The sequence below is a fragment of the Falco punctatus genome, assembly GCF_963210335.1.
Source record: "Falco punctatus genome assembly, chromosome: 10".
In the NCBI taxonomy this organism is placed as follows: Eukaryota; Metazoa; Chordata; class Aves; order Falconiformes; family Falconidae; genus Falco; species Falco punctatus.
The window spans coordinates 17,542,099-17,565,805 of record NC_137590.1 but is presented as its reverse complement, the minus strand read 5'-3'; the positions used below and the strand labels follow the sequence as shown (position 1 = coordinate 17,565,805).

Below are 23,707 nucleotides of genomic sequence, written 5' to 3'. Positions count from 1 at the left end.
CAGGGCACTGCCACCATGCACAGAGGAGCCCACCCTCCCCAGGCTGGGCTGTGCCAGGGCCACACTGCCCTGGCCGTGGCACGCGTCCCCAGCAGGCTCCTTGCCCCAGCCTGGCCATGCCTGGGCTCTTGCCTGGCTGCAGCGCCGCTCTCCAGAGAGATCTGTGACCGCGTTTGACCAGCCAAATCCCCAGGGCAGCCAGCAGCCACAGCAGGGCACGCGGGTCCCTGACCCCGGTGAAGCTCCTGCTGCCCCGTGTCACAGGTGAGCAAACTGCAGATCCCACAAGAGCTGAAAGCAGCGGCCTGACCAGCCCCACAGCGTGCCCGTACCCTTCGGCACGGGAGGTGGCAGCCCCCACAGAGACACTTCCACCCCTCATCAGCACAGGGCAGCACAGGAGTTACAAACCCAGTCTCAGGGGAGTAGAAGGGAAGAAAAAAAAAAAAAAAAAAAAAAAAAGCTAAAAAGCAAATTACCGTGGCTCTAAATGGATGGGTATTCCCCCCAGATCCCAGACATGCCTCCAGCTCACTTGTCAATGCTCACTAGAAGATGGAGGTTCCCAGGTCCACCTGTCACTTGACCCTATGTCTCTTGCACCTCAAAGCCTTCCCTGCTCCCCCCACATGCCATGGGCCACCCCCGAGCTCAGCCCGCATGTGGGGCAGCCCCAGCTCGTGCTCAGCCTCCACGCTCCTGCAGCAGGAGAATCCTCGAGGTTCCCTTCTCGGCCCCATCAAGCGCTGCCTGTATCCATGACGTGTCAGAGGGGCATCACAGCAGCAGTTTCTCCATCCCACCCCATGCAGCAGCTTTGGTCCTTGCAGAGACAAACGTCCCTCAGCAGGGAGACCTGCGGTGCTGTCCCCACGGGCAGGGGGACACTGAGCACTGCAGCCAGATGCTGCGTCTCTGACCAACCCACTGCCGGCACCCCGAGAGGGAGATTATCTTATTGAACAATCCAGCCTTTACAGGATAGATATTATACATCTGTTCTCTGCAAATCCGCAGAAAAGCCAGTGTCTGACTCGAGCAAAGCTGCCATCAGCATTAAGGAAGCAAAAATGTGTTTCCTTGGTCCAGCAGCAGCGAACGGCACCACGGCTCCCTGCTGGCTGCTGCCTGGGGAAGGTGAAGGCTCCTCACCACTTGCTCCTGAGCAAGGCAGGATGAGCCCCTCCAGATTCAGCCTCAAGCCCACCACTGCCAGCCCCAGAGAGAGCGGGGACAGCAGTCAGTCAGGAGGAACCTGAACCAGAGACCGCGCTGGAAACAATGGCATGAGCTTGTAGGGAACAGACAGAGGGCACAGCCAAAGACAGTGTTGTTTGTCCTACCTCTGGGTCCAGCCGCGCGGAACAGGAGCAAAGGGCGGGTTTTCCGTGAGCACGCGTAATGTGTCTGGGAACAGTGTTCCTACCAGAAAACATGCAGGGAAGAAGCTGAGAAAAAGGAGAAGCAGCAGCAAGGGTGGCTGGTTAAGAAAGAGCTGCTGTACGCCTTCCCTACCAAAACAAGGGGTGAAAAGGGTCAAAGAGCTCTCCTGTGCCAGCTGCTCCTGGTCTTCTGCTCACCAGCTCCCGGGTGAGCAGCCGAGGAGGCAGATGCTCCCCACAGAGCAGAGCCTGGCTGGAGCAGCCCTGTCGCTGCAGATAGAGGTGCCTTGCAGCAATCCCGATGGGCAGCGAAGGGCAGAGCCCAACCGTTGGCATTTGCTCCCAGCTCTGCTCCTTTCATATTCGAGGATTTAAACCCATACCTTACCACAGCAAGTTTAATTTAGTCTTTAATATTCACAACCGCCGGCTGGTCCAGGCATGGTGAGCCTGCGGCAGGGGCAGGTACACGCAGCCTGCCAGCGCGGAGACCCCCTGGGGTAGGCTCTGGGCGCAAGAGCCCCCAGCAGCCGGCACTCCCCCCGCCGACCCCGCAGACACTCACTCGGCTTCCTTTGCTCCATGACGGGAATACTGAAATACTCCTTTTCAGAAAAGGCCTTTCTCACAGCAAACCAAAACCTCCTCGAACCCTGATGTAGCTTTTTCAAAGTAGCCCATCGCGCTGTGACCAGAACGGAGGGTTTCTCGAGGCTTTTTTCTTTTTTCTTTTTATTCATCTGCACAGGACGATTTTCTCTGCATAAGTCAGGGCACAGACAAGTTTCCCTGGTAATTTCAGGGGAAATCCATTAACCACATCTGTCCTTTACCACCAGCTTTTTCTCCAGTTTCTCAAGGACTTTAATTGGTCCTTTCATTTGGCTCCTGTTAGAACAAAATTTGCAAGGCTTTACTCCCCAACAACAGGATTATTCTCCTACTGTTCATCAAAAACAGCCGAACCTGTCATGGTTGCCCAGCACCAGTGTGGCCACTCTTGCTGTCACCCCCTTAATCCCAGCACCACTCCTCATCGCGAGTGTCTGCCACAGATGGGGAGTTGAGGGAGCAAAAGGTTCCTAGGGAGGTTCTCAGGAAGGGCCCCAGGCACAGGAACGCTGCCCTCTCCTTCACACCCTAAAATGCTGAACACGGGGCAGGGGGGGGGGGGTCAGCAGCAAGGGGGAACTCGGGACGCCTGCTTTGGTGCCAGCAAGCAGCAGGCTGGGGTGGCCACGCTGCGTGCGGCATCATGGCCCTTGTTTGACGAGTCCCCTGAGCAGACGGGTCCTCCATCGGGTTTAGGCTGGCGAAATGGAGCTCGAGACCCAGAGGGGGGCGGCTGGATACTGCTTTCTGACAAGGAGAGCGGAGCTATCACATATTTCTGTCACAACAAGCAGCATGCAGAGGCACAGCCCAACATCGGTTTGCTCGAGAAAATCAACTAACGCTAAGGGAGAAGTCGATGAGTGTGAGATGTCACCTAGGGGGGCTTCCTGGAGGTCACTTACTCCTTTCCTTTGTCTCACAGGGCAGATATTTTGAGCAGTTTCACAAAACATCTTCACTGTCAGACTCCGCCACCCCCCAGCTTTGTGTCTGCTGCACAGAGAGACTACTGACTGTCAGCTGGTCGGGAAGAGGCTCTGATGGGCAGGGAATGAAAGGGAAATCCTTCGGAAAGCCAGCTGAAAGCAGCAGATATAAGGTAAGAGGATTCAGTTGCCGCTTTTAAATTTCAGCATCATCTTTCATCAACAAATGTATGCTTGACCAGCCACGGCCCCTGCAGCCCATCGTGCTGTTTTTAAGGTAAAAGCCTGCACCTTCCCGAGACAGATGTTCTGGGAAGAGCTCTGACCTCCTGAAGACAAAACCCAATTTTACCCCCCAGAAGAGCCTGCTGCAATCACGAAGAAGCCCCAGGAGCTGCAAGGAGAGTCAGGGAGAGGAAGGTAGCATTCCCAGCCCCAGGAAGGAGAACTCTGAATGGGTGCATACAAATCCTGGCAAACTTCCTACAGAGCGGATTTTAGGCAAGAAAAGGACACAGCTGGGTTATTCAGCAAAGCAGGCAAGTGTTGAAGTCGCAAGAGCACAATTTCTCCTGCTGACAAGCACCCAAACACCGGAGGAACAACAGCCAAGCTGAAAGCTTTCAGCCACTTCTGCTCTCAGGTCGGGGCAAGTTGGGAGCTGCTTTTGCAAACTCCAGCTCAACTTGATCAAACACCAGCAACAGACCTGACAGCACCTTAGACAGCCCGTGGCCGATGGGCTTGTTGGACAGACACCACGCAAGGAGGAGCCCGTGCATACACGGTTTTGAGCAGACTCAAACACTGAGCCGCAACAGAAGATGGAGAAGCCATTGCCACAGACAGGATGAGCCAGCTCCAGTTCACTACAATCAGACTGAGAAGATGAGGCATCACGTCTGCAACAGCTTAAAAAACCCCAAAAGTACATTAAGTTTTAAGTTGTAAATTTTAAAAAGCTGGGGAGCAGGAGAGGTCTGCTCGCAGAGAGGACCCACCTTGTTGACTGAGGACATGGGGTTTGACCTGGGAGGCACAGGGAGTTGGGTGCTGCTAGGAGGAAAAAAACCCCAACGCTTAAGGAAAAGAAAAAAAAAAATTAAGTAGTGAGTGATTTGGGACAATCTTGCTGTTTAAGGGTTTTCCGCCACCGTTCCCTTGGGCGAGCAGCAGGTCCCGTGCCGAGGGCGGGCGGTGGCAGCAGTGACATGCTGGGCAGCTGCAGCTGGCCGCAGTGAGTGGCACACTCACCCTGCCGTCGCCATGTGGGGCTTCCAGCGGGGCTCCCGGCTGCTGGCCAGCGCGCTGCGGATCCCGCGAGCCCCCCAGGTGCAGATCACCTCCAAGCCACCCGAACACCCAGTCTCAGCTACTGTGAGTAGTTTGTGGGGGGCTGGAAAGGGGGGGAGCCACCTGCTCTCAGGACACAACCTGGCTGGAGGGGCACAACACCCACCCTATGGCATTATAGCCAAATTCTTTTTGTTGAGAGAGAAAGCAAGAGGGGAGGGAGGAGAGAAAAAGGTGGGAAGGTGCCCCCCAAGCAGTGCAAGCTCGACTGCACCCCCACAGGGTGTTGGGTCTCTGCTCCCCTCTTCAGGATCTTGCTTCTATTTTATCCTTTCAGCCCCCTTTTTAACCTTTGGGGTTTAGGGTAGCAGCCCAGGGTGCCCCCCAGGGAGGCTAAGCCATGGGAGCCAAAGGACCTCACAGAGGTGGCAATGACAGTCCCTTCAAGACAACCGGCCAGCCCAGGGTCCCATTCCCCCTTTCACGGGGGTCTCACCCTGAAGCAGAAGTCCAGTGGGCAAGGACAAGATCTGCTGTCATCACAGAGCCAGAGCGTGTAGGTCCCTCCATCATTCCTCCCTCTGGGGAAGGTCCCCACCAAAACAGGAGCCGCTCCAGCTGTGGAGACCCTCCTGCACTGGGTGAAATGAGCTTGGAAAAAGGAGCTTTTTATCAGAAATCCTGGCTGGGTTTTGCCTCCACCCCTCACTTGTGCAGCTTACCCCCTGCTGCCTTTCCGAGGTCTGCAGAGTGCATGAGCCCCGAGACTCTTTTTCTAGCCAAAACCAGAAAGACAGGCGACAGTGCAAGGGGTTAAGTGCTGCCCTGCTGCACCAGAAATAGAAGAGGCTGCTGCTCGTTGCCATTCACTCCTCAAAGTCATCTGAAAGTCAGGCACAGCTGCTCTTGGAAACACTGCAAGCGAGCGCCAGCAGGCGCCTCACTGCTGACGGAAGGTCACAAGTTGCTCTGATTTCTCCGTGAGTATCACGACAGAGAAACATGAAGTGGTGGAAACAAATCTAGAGAGCAACCAGCCGTTGGTGGAAGCTGCTGTGCGCACCCCCATCTCCCTCCCACAGCCCCCAGGTGTGTCCATCTGAGCACAGCTGGACAGAGCAAGGAGCACAGACAAGTGCACTCGATCCGTTGCACTAGACCGACCGCACCAGTGCGCAGAACCCCAGGAACCCCGCGTAGGACGTGGCTGTCGCGTAGCCATCCCACTAGTTCTCTGCTTCTTCTCCCGCCGGCAGGAACAAGCCATCGCGCTTTCTGTGATGTCTGTGTGCTTCCTGTTGCCAACAGCCTGGATCCTGGCACACATCGAACACTACAAGAGCAGACCAGAGTAAGAAGTGGCAAGAAGAACCCGCACCCTGTCAAGAGCAGAAGTATGAGTAAAGACCACAGAACAGATCTTCACCGGCAAGGAACCCTCTGAGTTTGTTCATTAAAATTCACATTAACACTCAGCATAATGGCCTGTTGGTTTTGCTTCAGCCGTGAGCTTGTTCACTGGGGAATGGGTCTGTAATCCTGCTCTGTTGGGTGGCACGCTGCTCCTTTGCGAGTCTGCAGCAGGCTCCAGCCTGGATGTGTATTTCCCACTGGAGCTTTTACCTTGTTCCTTGCAGTGAAGCACAGGGCAGATACCAAGGAACCACTCACAGCACTAGCAAGGAAGCAAAACCAAGTTAAATTCCTAGCAAGAAAATACTCAAAGGCTGTAAGTGACATTTAAAACGGTCTGCAGCCTGGGTGCTACACACGCATCTTTTCCTCCTGTGTGAAGAGCCTCCCTGCCTCCAAGAAACACACACCCCATTTCCCAAATTATTTCTGTTAGGGAAGCAGCCAGCCAGCACTCTGTGCCACACAGGAAGGTTTGGGTAGCAAATACTACTTCCAGGTATCTTGGAAAAAACCTCTGAAACTGTTGTAATGCACTTAGACTGCAGATCTTCACACTCACTTCAGTGACCTGCTCAAAAATTTACATACAAGCAAGCACTCCCCACAGTACAAGAGTTGTCAAAGTAGTCTCAGGAGAGCACACTTGTACCATTTCAACAGCAACATTTCGGGGGTTTTGATGCTCATCTAAAGCAACAGCAGCCCTACGACACACAAGCTTTGCCGCACAGCTGGCATTTTATTTACTCCTAACATGTAGTGACACGACACTGCTAAGGAGACTGTACTTTTAAAGCCTTTTTCCTGTCCTTAGCCACAAAACAAAGGGAACATTTTTCTGATCTCAACACTTGTCTCCTCCACGTGCTCTTTGAAGTCAGTAAAAGTGACATCAGGAACGAGCTTTGGAAGGCGAAATGAAGCATGAACTAGGGAAAGTCAAACTGCACCCCACAGAACACAGCGCGGCTCTGCACGCTTCAGCAGCTGAACCTGCAAGGGCAGAGCAAAGTGACTGAACTGATGGGCTGGACAGGGAAGAGGCAGGCATTCAGACCTGGACAAATCCAAAACATGAAGGAATTTAGGCCAGAATTTATTAGAGGCAGAAGGGTGGAGGGTGACCAGGCACAGGATCTGACAATTGGGGTGTTTATTCATTTTATAAACCTGAAGTCTCCCTTGCCTGCGACATCTTCATACCTGCACAGCAGCCTGGCATCAGCCACGTGCCTGCTTTTTTCCATTGCCAACATTAAACCCTCAGAGTCAAGACAGCAAAATATAAAAATTCGAGTGGTACAGTTTGTCAGGGCGATACCAGAGAATCCAACTGATAACCAGAGCTCTGGAATCACAGCAGTAACCAAACTGGCAGCGTGAAGCAAGAATGGATACACCGATAAACCATGCTTCTTGAAGCACAGATACACCACCAGCAGCATTTAAAGATCTACTTACATTCCGAGTAATTCAACCAGGTATTCATTCAATTTAAAGTTACTGTTATAACCCTTAGTGTAGTTTGCCATTACTGCCTTATAATCAGGAGTATTACACATCCAAACGGATACTTGGAGGCAGCCCCCAGTTCAGATCTGCGTTTGTTTCAAATTCTTGATGTGTGCAATTATCTTCCATCCCTATAAAGGCACCACAGTAGGGCAAAACAATTACATTACAGAAAGCTTTTGAAGTAGCAGTTGTTAAGAGGCAAGAGCAGAACAAGAACTTGTTGTTTCAGGCCTTCTTTAGGCCTTTTCAGGCAGTAATTCAGCTTGAGAAAAGGCATCAGGGACAACAGTTTCCCACAAAAGAAAGGAACTTGACAAAGTATGTACCAAGGTACTACATGCTAAGTAAACTACTTACCGATCCCACTGGCGATTAACAGACTGTTTAAACCTGTGTTGTTCTTGGACAGAGATTTATAACATGAAATCTAAAAGGAAGCGTATTTTTAAATGGATCAGAGGCTCAACTGCATGTTACGAAGACTACAAACTACGGAAAAGGGAAGGCAGAGAAGTTTATTCCAGCAATACTGCTGCAACTCACTTTAGCACAAAGTGTTCATAAAAGACAACCACCCCAAAAGTATATAAAAACACATCCACTAAACTGTAATCCTGGAAAAAACCCTTTGATGGAGTAAACACTCCCTCTACTGCAGATGAGGAGGAGGGGTTGTGGAGAAAGAGGGCAAAAGGAGAAAGATGATTTCAGTAATGCTGCCTTCGGGCTGCTGCAGGGGCAGGGGGAGAGAGGTTACCAGGGAAGGTCGCGCCTTCCTAAGGCCAACGCCACCAAGTAACACCACGTACACTGACGGTCAGGCACCTCTCTAGCACGTTCTCATAAAGGAACTTCTGCTACCCCTGTACCCGGCAAACAGCCTCCGCTCCCGCAACATGCAACAAGCATCACATCCTCCCCCAACAGCCTGATAGCAAGACTGATCAGCCAGCCACCGCGGAGCCTCTGTCCTCCTTTCATGAGAGCGGGATGGGAGCTCTCGTGGTCAGTGCCACCAATGATAGCGCATAGGGAAATCTTGACTCCAAGCACCAAAGGGTTACACAGCAAAAGGCCACTTACTCCTCCAAACAAGCGTCAGAAAGCTGCTCTCCCCTCTGCCCACCCACCCCCCTTCAATATAATTCAGTACAGAGTCAGTGGTCTGAGTGCTGCTAGCGTCAGTAGCAGTAGAAGTTACTCTCCCAGGGGTAGTGCAAGGTCCTCTATGTCAGGATGTCATGAGCTTGGTGCTCCACCAACATCTCCATGCTTCTCACATCTGTGCACCAGAACTCCAGGCGGTCTTTCATTCCTTTGATCTGCAAGGCAAGTCCACAATCACTTTAATGCACCAACCACCAGAAATACCAATATTCACATTTAAGGACAAACCCTTGAGATCCCTAACAACTTCTCAAAAACCCATACATCTAGAAAAGATGCTACTTCACATCTTTTACCATCAAAATAGCAATGTTGAAAGTTAAATTGAAATGCACTAAAGGAATTATTTGCAGCTAGTGTTCCATGTACCAAATCTGTTTTTTTAAAGGTGAAAGGCACCCTATACAGTCTCCTAAAACATTACGAGGATGAACTTGAGAAGCTCAGCACCTTTGTATTTATCACCCTGAACTTCTCAAGACAAGCGTGCTGCCTACAACCCAGAAACTCCAAGATTTTGCTTCATGCATTCAGGCTTGAGGCAGCCACACTGATGTCTGCATCCTTCTGGAGAACACAGCCATAGCATTTGAGCAGCTTTCAGAAGAGAAGCGTCACCAATATCCTGTTCCATCTCCTGACAGGTTTTTAACTACTTACTGCAAAATGCAGATACAAAATGCGCCCAAGGTGTGTATACACAAGGTAAAAGCTGAAGGCAACAATGTAAAAAGGAATGAGGAAAAGTTGATATACTTCCTCGCTCCTTGAGCATCTTCAAGTACCACCAAGGAGAGTAATTCCCAAACAGCGACCCTTGACAGTTCCGATTTTAATTTCCAGGTCACCTCACACGACAAAACAAGTTAGCACTGCCTTAACATTCAAGATGGTCATTACCTGTTGTAAATCCAACACGCGCGGTTGTACCCATGTCATGTGCACCCTCTTATCGACTTCATCGATACTGCCCTTCACCAAGCCTACCGAGAGCGCCTTCATCACCAGCAGTTCCACCTGAAAATTAAAAATAATTAAAGGAAACAATTGAGAATCACCCAGTTTCCCCCGAGAGAAATAAAACCTTTAGACGGCACCTGCTTTTGGAAGACTGTTTACTGCACACAGCAAAATCAAAAGCAACTGCAGCCTGTCTCACACCCATCCCCTTCTAGGTTATAATACTGCCTTGAGACTTGACATCTAAATATACAGGAGAGATTTCTTCTCCCTAAGAGCAGTTTTTTTCTTTTCTCTGAAATCCCAGGAAGAGCAAGGTAATTGGAAAAAGCCAACATGGATTTACCATGGGTAAGATCTGCATGACCAATCGGATTGCCTTTTTAGTTTAAATAACTTGTTCAGTGGTCGAGAAGAATGCTGTAGGTGTCCTGTACCTTTCTCTTAGCAGAGTGCTCAACAAAACCTTCTACCACATCCTTGCTGACAGGCTAGTAGACTATGGAATGGACAAGCCACAAGAGGAGGGGAAAACCCTGCTGAACTACCAACCTCAAACAAGAGTGGTTAGAGGCTTCAACAGGCAGCTGGTCATGACTAGCACTCCTTAGGGACTGATATTGAGACTGACACTATTTAGTTGTCTTTAAGCTAGCCTGATGACAATTTCACGGATGATACCAAACCGGCAAGGAGATGTAGATGTACTGGAAATTAGAGCTACCATGAAGACAGACCTCAAGAGATTGCACTAACATGAATCCCATGAAGTACAGTGAAGATAAACATGGAGTCCGACACCTGAGATCAAACGATCCCAAGCCACAGCACTGACTGGCTGCAGCATACCCTGAATATCCTCAGCAAAGCATACTGTGATGGATAAAGTCTGGCAGGCACAGGAAACTGTGCAAGAGCCAGGGGTGCTCCCCTATAGCAGCAAAGGGGAACCGTGTCCTGGTCTGCATCAGCGAGAACACAGCCAGTGGATCAAGGGATGCAATTATTCCACTCGGCACTCGTGGGAGCACACCTGCAGCACTGTGTCCAGCTTTGCTTCACCCCCTTCCAGTTTAAGGGGGACACTGCAAAACTGGAGAGAGTCTAACAATGGGCCACCATGGTTAGGAGGCCAAGAACCTGACATTATGAAGAAATCTAATTTGTTGAGCCTAGACAAGAGGTAGCTTGGGAAATACCTCAATCACAGTCTTTAGTACCTAAAGGCCATAACAAAGTAAGAGATACTATTTTCATAAGGATGCACAGTGAAAGGACAAGAGACCACAGGCAGGATTTGCTTCAGCAGGGACTACATCTGGATAACAGAAGAAAATTCTTCACCATGAGAAAAATTAAATATTAGTGACATTTCCCTCTTACTGACAAAATATTCAAGACAGGCTTGGCAGGGCCCTACATAACCTAATCCAAACACCTGCTTTCAGGAGCAGGTGGGAACAGATGATCTACAGAGCTCTCTTCCAACTTAAAGACTATGACTAAAAATCTTCAAAAATGTATTTACCGAGAAACAGGAGCACCAAGCAGTGAATTCCTTCTTAAAAAAGAAAGGGGTTCTTCAAATGCACAAGAAGAGGGGAGAACATTTCTACTTAAGAATTCACCTACGGGAGTAGGTCTATCCAGACACTTCCAGAGCTTCAGAACTTAGACATTAGTAAGTTTGTCTAAAGCTGAACTCACCTCATTCACGGTGACTTTGGCACTCTTAGCAATCTCCTCAAAAGTGAGCTGCCTGTGATTGGCCGGTCGGGTAAAAGTCATCTGAATTCAAGTAAACAAAACAAAAAATAAATCCCACATGATTTTAGTCTTTTCCAACAGTGTGCACAACCTCCCTCATACTGCCCTGCTGAACTCTCCACCTGCAGTAGCAACTGCATTTCTCCTATTCAATAAAAATGCATTTTTCTTTGAAGTATTTATGTCAGCAGAAAGGAAGAGTACTGCTCCTTCCTGCACACACACCTTACTGCTCCAAGCCATAAATTTCCTAGGCAACAACATTAATCTCCAAATAAAGCAGATACATCTGTGTTAGAACATCTCTGTACATACCACGTCCCTGAGACAATGCAGTACTTACAGGTGGTAAAACTCATTCACAATAAAACACCAGAAATGGAATATATATATACACATTAACATACACACATATTGGTATATGGGTGTGTATAAACATATTACACCTCAGGCAACTCAGTATTTAAGTTTTTTAAAAAGATCCAGGGCCATGGAGGTTTATACAGCAGTATTATTTGGTAACAACAGAGCCAAAGCCTTCAAGTGACAGGAAAGAAACTGTTTAAACCTTTAAGGTTACCCATCAGGGAAAGGATTTTCAGCCCTTAGGAAACTAAGATTTTAAGTGTTAAATTTGTTAATTTGTTAAACTAGAACATACTTTAAGAGTTATCACTTCAGATACCATCCTCAAGATGCAAAGCCTGCTCTTTCCTTCCACAGCTCCAATATCCTGCCTGAAAGAGCACATTCTTGAAACTACAGACAAGCCCTTACAAAGTGCCTTTCCCCCCCCCCAAGGGTACTGCCTTCTGGCACCACCTAGAGGCAAAATTTGCAGTCAAGTATTTATACCCACGAGTTTCTGAATGAATGCATCGAGAGAACAGAATATTCAACACTGCTACCCCCACCAAAAGGTAGTTGGAGCAGTCCCGCTTCATTTCCCATATTTAACACATCACAGTTCTCAGCTCACCTCCATAAGACATAGCAGTTGAATCTTTTGCAGCAGAAGTGCTTCATTTGCAGCCAGATCTGGCTGTAAGAGGATAAAATAGAACAAGTTCATTGTTACTTCCCCCACCCCAACACATACGCACCCAGGGGAAAACAGCATGTTACACACATGAGTAAGTCACATGGGGACCCACTACCTTCATTTAAAAGGGAGGAGGCCACTACAAGCCGCCCACTGCCTGATAACGGTTCCATAACACAAGTGTTAAGAACTGCACAAAGTAGGCAACCTTTTATCAAAGGGCACAGCCTTGCCCAAGCAGACATACAAGCCCACCTGTAAATCACTCTGTGCTGATAGTTTCTGGTACAGCCAGTGTAGTTAATATCCAACAGCACTGTTTTCCTCAGACTTCCCAGAATGCAAGGGAAAGCCACTATTTTACGTTGGAAGCAGTTTAATACTGGGAGTGAATGGCATTACGGAAATTAAATCAGAATTATCCTCCTGTGTGCAGCACTGCATGATGTTTTTGTTTGCTTTGGATAACAAAAGATTTCTCTTCGCTTCTTTCAATCAACCAGACACAGAGGAAAGATTAGAGAACTAATGATATGTATCAAAATGAAAGTAACATTACTATGCTATGATTAAAATTATACCAGTGCACCAGAGTCAGATTCTGAACACATTTGCCTTAAGAATTCCTAAGTGTCCTCCCTAAATACTGAGCTTAGGCCTTAAGCAATACAGCAACTCATTCACCCACCTGCTGACCCCATGCTGACTTCAAAGCCTGAAACGTCTCTACATTACCACTGTTGAAGGCATAAAGTGTGTCAATCAGCCACTGCCGATCAGTGTTTCTCAGGGACTCCAGAACTGGGTGCATCAGCTGCAGAAACCGGGCAGGATAGTGTTAATAAGGTAAAATAAATTCCTGATACTCAACAGCTGAAGCAACAAAGCCCCAACTTACCAGCTCCCCAAAGTTATAAACACCTTCTCCCAAGAGCCCTGCCAGTCCCAGGGTAAAGGCTCTCTCCTGCTGCTCTGATACTGGAAAAAAAAAAAAACCAAAAAACACTAAACCAACAAAAATAGTTTGAATGAAACAGCAGCCTAAGCCCCATTAATCCTTCCCTCACTCTCCTCTCTGTACCTGTGTTAGATCACTCCCAGCCCTACTTCTCATCCTCTCCCAAGCCTGAAATTCAGAAGCCTGCAGTAACCACAGCAGCAGCAAAAAAGAAAAAAAAGGGCTACTTTTTCAATCTCTAGTGAAGATTTTGGGGAACTAGAACAAACTATCTCTTCTGGTGGGGGCACTTCCCCTCTCCCATCACCCCAACATAGCTTAGGAACAGAATCCTACTCAGCCATTCTTGTGGGTTCCTCCTCTTTCCAGCTAGATCCTGGCCCAACTACAGCAGATTCAAAATAACACTGAGAAAACCTGTTCTCTGCCAGCACGTGTATTTAGATTGAAGTGATAAATCAGAGAATGAAAACTGGGAATTTCTGTGCTTGGCAAAGGAGAAGTTACCTGGCAGATCTTTAACATCAATGCATCCCAGAAACCGCAGAGCATCCTTATAGTAAGAGGCATGGTTCCCAATTGTCTGATAATACTTGCTGGAGAGATCATAGAAGCGGCTGTGAACTGAAGTCACCCCAGGGAGATTGTTCAGCATCTCCTCAACCTCCTCAATGGTCTCCTAGAGGAGGGCAAAAACCTGCTTGTTACAGATGAAGGAACACCTCATACACCTCTGTGTTCCTGGCCTTCTACTTCACCACTGTGAAGCAGCCTTACTGTAACGGCTACAGCATTCCTGTGTGGTCCAGAAGTAACACCCACCTGGTACTAAAGCAGAGACCACAGCACTAAAAATAAAGCAATGGCATTCTCCCTTTACATAGTAGTTAGGTTAGGAAAAAAAACCCCAAACCTCAAAAAGACAACCCTGCAGCTCAACTGTATTTATATACACACACACGCTTTATATATACTTACACCCATCAAACTTTGTACTTGCTCTAAGGGACATAAAGCTGCACTGCATGAAAAAAACCCTCATCTTAGGTTTGAGAGACAGTTATAAAAAGAGCCAAGAGATGAAAAAACCCAACATGCTTAGCACAGGAAATGATACACTAATTCAGTCATCGCTAGCAGTTCACCAACAAGTAGCATATATACTGTCGAGTTCGTGAGACCCTCTAAGCTGCAAACTGGAATATATAAAGATTTTTATTTTTCTCCCCCCTCTCTTTCAAGCTGTGCACACCAACAGCTGCAGTGAGCAGCTGCAGGCCACCAATAAGCAACAGCACCTGAAAGGCTACATGCATCAGAATCTTACTGAAACATCAAAGATTTGTTCTTAAGTACTACCCATGCACTGTTATGGCCTACAAACCGTAAAGCAGAACTCCAGGTCTTCCTGGAAATCCCAAGAACTGCAGATTTATCAAATTCTCATTTAGAACTGAGGCACAGACACAGGCACATCCATGCTGTGACTATGGCTGAAGCGTGTCACAGTGCTCCAAAATACCTGAACGCTTGAACTACTTGAGTCATCACCTCACCTTGGTGACCTGCAGGTCTCCAATGTTCAGCTTGAGTGCCCCAATGGCTGTTTTACACAGAATGACTGCTTCATCGCTGCTTTTTACCTGCAGTTACACAAAGATACATCTTTAGAGAGTGTTACCCTTGCAGCCAGGTAGGCTCTTGAAACCTAGATTGCGTTGGTTGCATTTCATTTGTTACCATCTTCCTGCATTAAAATACAGAGCTGTTCACTGAGAAAAGGAGTAGGTATTTTCCAGCATAGGTTTCAACATACACGTATCTGCCTCTTCAGCTATACCATATATGCTCAAATGCAAAACTATTCCTGTAGGCGGACTACCAGAAAAAGCAATTTCAAAAATACCTTTTCTCGAGTCTTCTCCAGAAAAGTAAGGGCCACAGTGGGATCTGAAGTAGAGAGAAAAGGAAAAAAAAGCAGCAACATCAGGAATTCCTGTGGAATATACAGAAGAAATATCTCCTTTTACTGGATTCATGAAGACTGGAATATACTTTTTCTGTAGTACACCGCTCAACTTTCAAAAGGTTCTGCTGCCTGTAGGCCTGGCTTTCTGATCGCCAGCCATTTCCCTAGCAAAGCAGTAGAGTGGCTACTCTGGATAGCAGCATTCATTTATGCTTTTTGACTTAGCGCTTTTCCTTTTCAATACAGCAGAAAGGCAACAGCTTAACATTGAAGAATTAGCTGTTACTATTAACTAGTCAAACTGCACGCACATCGGTTACTAAAAATACTGTAAGTAACAGGTAAGGACACTTACCTGTCATCTGTCTGACTACATGAAGAATGATCTCTACCAGGGACAAGGGGTTCACCCTAGAACAAAAAGTTCACTGTCAGAACAGTCTCAGTCAACAGTAGGTGACCTAAAAACTTCCAGGCAAACAAACCCACCTGTGTTCAAACTCACTGATGAAGTTCTCATAAAGCTGTGGGCAAAAAGATATTGACAGTCAGGGCAAACAGGTATTTTGTTTCAGCTATGACACTCACTTTTCACTACATTCCAATTCATTTTCCAGCAAAGTAGTGGGCATCCAACACAGAAGTTTTTACACCATACAGAATCCAGGAGCCAAAGATTGCTCTTTTTAGATAATTTTATCTCTGCTATTCAAGTAATTCTATCCAACTGCAAGGAGTGATTCCAAGCTAGCAGGTACTAATACATACAGTGCCTTGCTGCTATGGGTTGGGCTGGTGTGTGTCTTCAGTTATGACTGTACAGTAAGCACAGACACAAAGCTTTCAAATTTCTCTTTGCATGCCTTCAGAAAAGAGGCTGACTCTAGAAACCCATGGCTCTTTACCATGGAAATAACTGTCTCCTAGAAAGGTGAATTTTAACCTAAAACCTCAAAGGAGCATGAAAGCTCATTATTACTTGTAGCAGACAGACAATATGCGACTCTGGACTGAGTACACCCTTATCTTCATACCTGGAAGAAGCTCCCACTGGATGAAGTAACCTACTGAATATTTTGAAGCCTTTGTGAAGACCTGACAATCCATCCTATGCTTGCAGTTGCAAACCTCTTGTTACAAAAGGGAACTTTTTGTACCTGTACCCTCTCCCCAAAAAAACTTAAGTGAATGAATTTAAAATATCCTTTTGCAGCTTCTAAAATTGACACATTTAATTTTAGCAGAATTTTCACATGCCAATCAAATCCTGCACACTCACATATAGTGCATAAGCCCCAGAAAACTGAATTCATCTAGTTTAATAAATCTCCAGAGACAAGTCACAGGCAGCTTATTTTTCACTAGCACAAAAACACCATCACTCAACTTCGCCACAGCAAGATAAACCTCTTGGGAACAATCAAATACTTCACCTTGATGAGTCCATCTCCTTGGGCAAAGCAAGGGTCCTGAACAAAGTCCAAAACTTGCAGAGTCAGCTGGTGCCAGAGTCTTAAAAAACAATAAGGTCTGTCAGCGAGTTCCCACTTTATACCAGCGCCTCAGCTCCTGCCACATGCTGTATTTCACACTCAAATCCGTTAGGCTCACCTGTCTCCACGGCTACTGTGACTAACGACGGAGACAAATGAGAAACGAAACCGGTGACAGACACTCACCCCCCACCCCTCAGGGCACTAATATAAAGTAACCCCAAGAAAAATACCGTGAAAGTCAACTCCCTGATTTTCTACCGCTACATTCGTGCTGCTTAAACGCTTACTAAGTTACCAAAAGGACAGAGGGAGGAGCCTGCTCCTACCCGGGGAGGGCTCATCATCCCAGCGCTTGTATCGTAGGCTCAGCACCGGGCGAGGGCCGCGAAGCCCCGCTCTCTGCGTAACAGCCAAGCCGGCATACGCTGGGCCCCGGGCAGGCGCCCGGCGGGGCACAGCCCCCCAGCAACGCCCCAGAACACCCGACAGAGGCGAGCGGGAGTCGTGCCGGTCCCCGAGGGCAGCGGCCCGCTCTCCGGGACCGGTGTTATCACAGCCGCGGCCTCCCCCCCCCGGCTCACTTCTTGTTGTAGAGCTCCTCCAGACGGTGCCAGACAGCGGCCTGCCCCGGCCCCGAGCTCTGGCTCTGCTGCAGGAAACCCGGCACGTCCTTCATGGCGGCGGCCGGAGGGACAGAGGGGAGAGCAGCCAGCGATGCCGACACCCGGCCGCCCCCGCGCTCGCGGCCGCCGGAAATGCACACTCACTTCCGGCGCCGCGCGGGGCACGCTGGGTACCGTAAGGCCCCGCGGCGCGCGGCGCACGCCCCCCCGCCCCGCGGTAGCCATGGCAACGCCTTGCCCCCCGGCCTTCCCCCCCGCCTCCCCAAGCACCCCGAAACGACCCGAATCGACCCAAAACGGGGCGGCGGGGAGAGGCCGGGAGGCTGCCAGAGAGGCGGGCGGGAGGCGGGCGCGCCTACTCGGGGCATTGCGGTAGCGGCGCGGCGGGGCTCGGCCGCTGCCCCGGCCATGGAGCGCGGGGCCCGGCGGCTGGCGGCGGGTGAGCCCGCGGGAGGGGCCCGGCGGGGGCTGGCGGCGGCCATGGGGGGCGCCCCCCGCCCGGTCACCCGCTCTGCGCTTTCTTGCAGCGTGGAGGAGCCTGTGGGAGCGCGGCCGCAGGGATGGCGGCGGCCCCAAGGACGGCGGCGGCGGCCCGGGGCGCCCAGCCCGGCCCCCACTGCGCGCTGCGCACAGCGAGGCGGCGGCGGGTCCCGCAGCGCCCAGGTAAGGCCGCATGGCTCGGTGGGCCCGGCACCTCCACCGCCGGTGCCGGGCCCTGCTGCCCGCCGGGCCTCCGCACCGGGGGCCCGACGGAAGGAACCGGCGGCGGCAGCGCGGAGCAGCCGCCTCTCCGCGGGCGGGAGGGTCGCCCCGTGAGGCAGAGCTGCCCGGGGGCTCGGGCAGTAGAGGTTTACCGAACACCGAATGTAGCTCCCCGGGAGCCTGGTCTAACGGGACAGAGCCGTGTCCTTGGGAAGGCCGTGTCGGGCACACCGAGGCCGACACTTAATGAGCTCGGTAATTGCTACTTGCGGGCTGCAGAGATCCAGCAGCCCTCTCTTGACTTTTCCAGAGTCCCACGTCTCCTCTGGACCGCTCGTAATCTTCCCAGTTAGTGCATGTTGGTGCAGGACAGGCTCTTCCTTGAGACGATAATGACTGTTTTCAGCCCCATAGTGCTGACCTGTGATTCCTTTAGGCATTTGCTATTTCCACGTGGAGCTCGCACACAGAGCCCTTGGGGGATGTAGAGAAATGACCGTGTCCGTGCCAGCCTGGGCTGCATTGTCCCAGGGTGACCACATCACCCTACAAACTTCTTGAAACTGAGGACATAGAAGAGTCTTCCATATCCCAAAAGCAGTGTAAATCGACTGTGAGACTTGTGAGTCCCAGTGCTACCGCTCCCACAGCCCTGTGTCCAACCCTGTCTCGCTTGTACCCCTATGACATGGTATTTTTAGATCTGCATAAGAAAGCACAATGGAAAGTATCTGCTGCTGGGGTACAGATTAGACAAGCAGTTAAGCTTCCTTCTTGTTAACTAGAACGCGGTCCTACCCAGTGAAGAACTTTCTGTGAAATTCTTGTGGTGCATTTCTCCCTGAGCAGTTTTCAGCTGAAGTTGCTGTCATTACGCTACCTGTTGTGCTTTGTCTCTGTTCCGAGCAGGATCCAAGGGACCAGGCCCTTCTCTCTGTCTGCTGCTGCCAGGGCCATTTTAGGAATGGGCAGGTGGGGAGATGACGGTGGGAAGCAGAAGCTTACCCTGCGGGATGTGGCAGAGCTAATTCAGAAGAAGGAGTGTCGCCGAGTGGTGGTGATGGCTGGCGCTGGGATTAGCACCCCCAGCGGCATCCCGGATTTCAGGTAACACCTCCATCGTTTCATTTGTCCTTTTTCAGTGCTGCAAGGGACAGGATCTTCAGTTTAGATAATGCTGGAGCCTGCTACTCCTCTCACCCTTCCATCTCCTTCTCCAGCCAAAGGCAGGCTGGCATCACCAGTCAGACCTTGCACCATTCCTTGGCCCACATCTTCAGGACAGTTAAGTCATGCCTGTTACTTGATTCCGTGGCTGCACTCGCTCCGCCACCTTGGCCACCAGAGCAGCCTATGTGGCCGTGGCACAGGCTTGAGACACTCCAGCTAAAAGGGAGCGTGGTCTTCACAGCGTACCAGTGTGGCCCTTTCCTCCTTCTGGCTGCAGGCACACCTCTGCAGCTGGGAGAACGTGGGCTGGCAGTGGAACAGGGATGTGAGTCACATTCTCCTCCTGTGCAGACGTAGTTTCAGCTGCTCTCTCAACAGGCAATGGACAGTACAAAGCAGCCAGAGAGAACCCAAGGACCTGGCTGGCTGCTCTGTCTCATCTTGGCCTGGCTCTGTGGTGGGTGGCATCTTGTCCTGCCTTCTGACTACCAGCCCTGCTCTCCTCTCCTTGCAGGTCCCCAGGGAGTGGCCTCTACAGTAACCTTGAGCAGTACAACATCCCCTACCCAGAAGCCATCTTTGAACTGATGTATTTCTTTGTCAACCCTAAGCCCTTTTTCACTTTGGCCAAGGAGCTCTACCCTGGCAACTACAGACCCAACTACACCCACTATTTCCTAAGACTCCTGCATGACAAAGGGCTCCTCCTGCGCCTCTACACCCAGAATATTGATGGGCTGGAGAGAGGTGAGTTTTCTCTTCCCCATCTCTCAGCAGCAGCGTGCCAGGAAGAGACAGAGGGTGAGAAGCAGAATGGGAGGCAGGACTGGGGGAGTGCCCAGTTAATGTGGAGTTTCTGGTTCAGTCCACTGATGCTGAGCTGGTCCTCTCCTACATACTGTGTTCCAGTTGCTGGGATCCCTCCGGATAGACTGGTGGAAGCCCACGGCACATTTGCCACTGCCACTTGCACGGTCTGTCGAAGGAAGTTCCCAGGAGAGGACTTCAGGGTGAGTGGTCACAGTTGGGCACTGACACATAAATTAATAGAAGGAGGAGAACCTGTTGCAGGCCTGTTGTTTTTCCCTCCGGGCCAAGAGGTTTTATTGGAGGGGACCAGACTTGGGGCTGAATGTTGCTGTGAGGATGTGTTGTGGTTCTGACCCTGCTTGTACAGGTATGCGCTGCCCTGTAACCAGTGGTGTTGGGTGCTCTTGCTTCAGGGGGACGTCATGGCAGACAGGGTCCCTCACTGTCCTGTCTGCACTGGAGTCATCAAGCCTGACATTGTGTTCTTTGGCGAGGAGCTCCCGCAGCGCTTCTTCCTGCATGTGACAGACTTCCCCATGGCAGACCTGCTTTTCATCATCGGAACATCCCTAGAGGTCTGGGACAAAGGGAAACCCTGGCTCACAAGGAGAAAAAGGCACATGGAAAACAGGGCCCAAGGGGACTCGGGAGGAGAGAGAGGGTTTAGAGGAGAAGGCAACAACCTGGTAAAATAGAGGTAAAATTTGAAGTGGCAGGGTAAGAGGTAGGGTGCACGTGCTCTCAGACCCCCTGAAAACCTTGTGTGGTCCTGGAGAGCAAGAGATGAGTTTCGTGGGTGCCTGAGGAAAGACCACCAGTGGCATCCACAGCCTGTTCAAAGCTGAGGTCGCTTAGCCCACAGTGGGAGAACCGTTAAACACAGTGGTTACAAGCTTAAGGTGCTGTGAATTCGTGCCCTCAGCGAGGTGACAGTTTCTCTCTGCTCCTTGGGTTGCCTTCCTTCAGGTGGAGCCCTTTGCCAGCCTAGCAGGAGCTGTTCGCAGCTCCGTTCCCCGAGTCCTGATCAACCGAGATCTCGTAGGACCCTTCGCCTGGCAGAAACGCTACAATGACGTAGCCCAGCTGGGGGACGTGGTCAGTGGGGTCGAGAAGCTGGTGGATCTGTTGGACTGGAACGAAGAGATGCAAACACTAATTCAGAAGGAAAAAGAAAAGGTGGGAAGGGGCTCAGAGCCCTGCCTCCCTCCCTCAGCCTCTTCATTCCTTGTGCTGGCGTTATTCCAGGGGGAGCAGGTTTGTTTGCTGGGGGTTAGACCTGCACCACAGACACAGCCATGCCTGCAGCCTGCATTCACAGAAAAGGACCACAGAAAGTGCAAAAAGGTTTAAAAAAAAAAAAAAAAACAAAATGAAACTTCAGTGCTGTTTCACAGCAAAAGTGCCACAGAGCAGTGCTGCGTTGATGAATGTGTCAGGGGTAGAGAAGGGGAGGATGCAGATCTTCCAACCTCAGATGAAATAGGAATATTGAAAAAGTCAGGCTCTGGGTTGAACGAGAACACTTTAGGGCTTCTTCAAGCAACAACCCACTCAATTACTGAAAAGCTTCCTGTTGATTTTGTCTGGTTTTTCAGTTTGTTCCCAAATACACTGAAAAAGCCCTATAGACAAAGGTATAGTTTCCTGGAGCTGGAAGCCACCAACCAGAAAATCCCCTCTGTCACCTGTATCAAATATCCAGTACAATCTTGTAAGTCAGCAGAGGACCCGCCTTTGTACTTACACAAGACATGGGCATGCTCTTCTTCAGGCAGCACTTCCCCCAGATGTGTGCAAGGAGACTGGAAAAACTCCACTAAATTGTGCAGACACACAGTGGGATGCGCTCTCGGGTGCTGAAGCTGCTGTTCAGGCACTGGCTTTTACAGTTTCTCCCTGGCTGAGAGCCTGAGCAATGGCACATTAACATGAGTAACTGCCGAACTAAACCAAAGAGCAGAGCCACACCTCACCTTAGTGGAGCTTTCCTCTTTCTGTATGTTCGCTTAGTAGTCTTGGTTTCATTTCTAGCGATTTTTCTGGTCATCGTGAGAAATAAGTAATAGCAGTAAAAAAAGGGAAGCTCTAATCATGCTGTGTCTGAGACCGAACCGAAGTGCTCTGCAGTGGCCAGGCATGCAGTGAACAGCAAACAGCAGGCAGGAGTGAGGGTACCTGTGTTTCACCTGAGAGCACTGAATTGTTAAAGGCATTTTCCTCCACTGGTCATTTATTTCCCTGTGCCATTCTTGCATCTGTAATCTTCCAGGATCTTCAGAAGTGAGAAATTGTAGGAGAACAAGTTTTTAATTACTTTGAATTTAGTGCTAATATTAGTTATTACATTAATATAGACGTCCTGGGAAGATTTTTCCACATTTGGCATTGCTTTTTAAAATTTAAGCAGAAGTTGTAACTTGTGGGCCAGGCCAGCTATTCTGCTTGTGTAAATGGGCACAGTGGTAGGGTTCTGCCAGCTCACCATAGTAAGAAGCTGGTGTTTTTTTAACAGATGCGCTGTCTGTACATGAGTTCCTCGACTCAAGACAAAATCCGGCTTTAAAATTCCCATTTTAACGTTCAGGTTGTTTTTCTTTCATCAGATCATGGGGTAGGAATGAATAGGAACATTAGTCGTCTTGTCAGGTTTTTGATTTTCCGCTACAAACCATTTTGCATTTGTATGAGATCAACCAGCCCTTGGTTTAATGCTCTGTGCTGCTCTAAATCACTGATGCAGATGTGGTAAAACACAAAATGCTTCTCGTTCTGGGTGCTAGGAAGCATTGCTGGCTGAGCTGACAGGGGCTGGAAGGTTTGAAACACCCTAGCGAACACTGTGTGGTCTTTCTATTTTTAGCTGGATGCAAAAGACAAATAGGACAGCTGGCTCCCTGCTGCTGGAGAGCGATGTTCACCTTGAAAAGGAGAGACTGTCATGCCCAGCATGGGCAGAGAAAAGAGACTGTGGCAGGGAGCGGTGGAAGAGGCCATCCAGCTCTGCAGCAGCAAATCCACACAGAACTGGCACGCTGGGGAGGAGGGGATGCCCGTGGGTGAATCCAGCTGGGCTGGAAGCGGAGCAGAGAGGCCCTCGCCCATGACGGAAGGGAAGCTGAAGGGAAAGAAGCCCAAATGCCAAGCTGGAGACTGGCTCTGCACATGAAGGCTTTCCTGCCTGAGACTTCAGAACAGTTGATGTAGCCACTGCTCCCTCCTTGTCTTGCTTCATGTTGGCACCTGCTAGGAGAGGCTTGCCTCTTCCGTGGCCCTGGCTGTCACTCCATCAGCGCACCATTTGATGATGTCCAGCCATGAGAACTTCACCAGTAACTGGCTGGAAGCTCGTGGGCTTGTGCCAGCATGTCGGACGAGCTGTGCACGGGCAGCTTGCCATTTGGGTCTCCCTCCTTCTGAGCCGTCCATCCTTGGAGACCCTCAGAGGGCCTGGCTTTCAGCGAGCAGGAGTTGAAAATGCCACGAAGGTCAGGCCTTGAGGCAAGGCAGTCTGGAGCGAGTGTTCCAGCTCCCCACATGTACCAACTCCCTTCACAGCTCCTCCTCAGATACTCTTCTCTTAGTCATGATCTTTCAGCTGCTGCAGACTTGTAGTGTTTATTCTTCAGATGAAAACTCTGCTAATCAGGGGACAAATGCTATCAGGGCTGGAGGGGAGCTTTTCCCCCATTCCTGTTCAGGAACACACCAGCTTGAGCTGCTGGAAGAGTTTTGAATCGGTGTAGTGTTAATTATTTAATAATAAAGAGTTTTAATTCTTTTGCTGATGTCACCTGTGGGTTTTTCTGTAAACTTTGCACCTTCCCTAGTATTCTAACACATTCCGTGCCACTCACCACCACTCCTTTCACCTGGTTTTTTATTATTTTTTTTCTTTT

General features: G+C 49.8%; 2 protein-coding genes and 1 long non-coding RNA gene across 6 annotated transcripts; 2 read left to right on the top strand and 1 right to left on the bottom strand.

Moving 5' to 3' along the window:
- Positions 1-1,344: 1,344 nt before the first annotated feature.
- On the top strand, positions 1,345-5,691 carry LOC308070527. The gene is made up of 2 exons (XR_013930749.1): positions 1,345-4,300; positions 5,473-5,691. It is a non-coding gene; the product is annotated as an uncharacterized lncRNA (long non-coding RNA).
- Positions 5,692-7,637: 1,946 nt separating this feature from the next.
- Positions 7,638-17,222, bottom strand: PSMD13 (proteasome 26S subunit, non-ATPase 13). Its single transcript, XM_080404574.1, has 13 exons — positions 17,088-17,222; positions 16,444-16,522; positions 15,500-15,534; positions 15,366-15,421; positions 14,948-14,991; positions 14,598-14,684; positions 13,549-13,720; positions 12,982-13,061; positions 12,772-12,897; positions 12,021-12,083; positions 10,982-11,062; positions 9,215-9,331; positions 7,638-8,469 (listed from the first exon to the last, which is right to left on the bottom strand). Exons 1-13 carry the CDS (start codon positions 17,180-17,182, stop codon positions 8,374-8,376), a joined length of 1,131 nt encoding a protein of 376 aa, XP_080260700.1. The 5' UTR covers positions 17,183-17,222; the 3' UTR covers positions 7,638-8,373.
- SIRT3 (sirtuin 3) lies at positions 17,181-22,835 on the top strand (the record flags this gene model as incomplete). Of its 4 annotated transcripts, XM_080404570.1 has the most annotated exons (8): positions 17,181-17,568; positions 17,657-17,792; positions 18,741-18,938; positions 19,516-19,748; positions 19,911-20,011; positions 20,225-20,386; positions 20,778-20,987; positions 22,672-22,835. In XM_080404570.1, 8 exons carry the CDS (start codon positions 17,181-17,183, stop codon positions 22,690-22,692), a joined length of 1,449 nt encoding a protein of 482 aa, XP_080260696.1. In that variant the 3' UTR covers positions 22,693-22,835. The 4 variants fall into 4 exon arrangements, with proteins under 4 accessions (XP_080260696.1, XP_080260697.1, XP_080260698.1 ...); XM_080404571.1 differs by lacking the exon at positions 20,225-20,386; XM_080404572.1 differs by lacking the exon at positions 20,778-20,987.
- Positions 22,836-23,707: the final 872 nt, after the last annotated feature.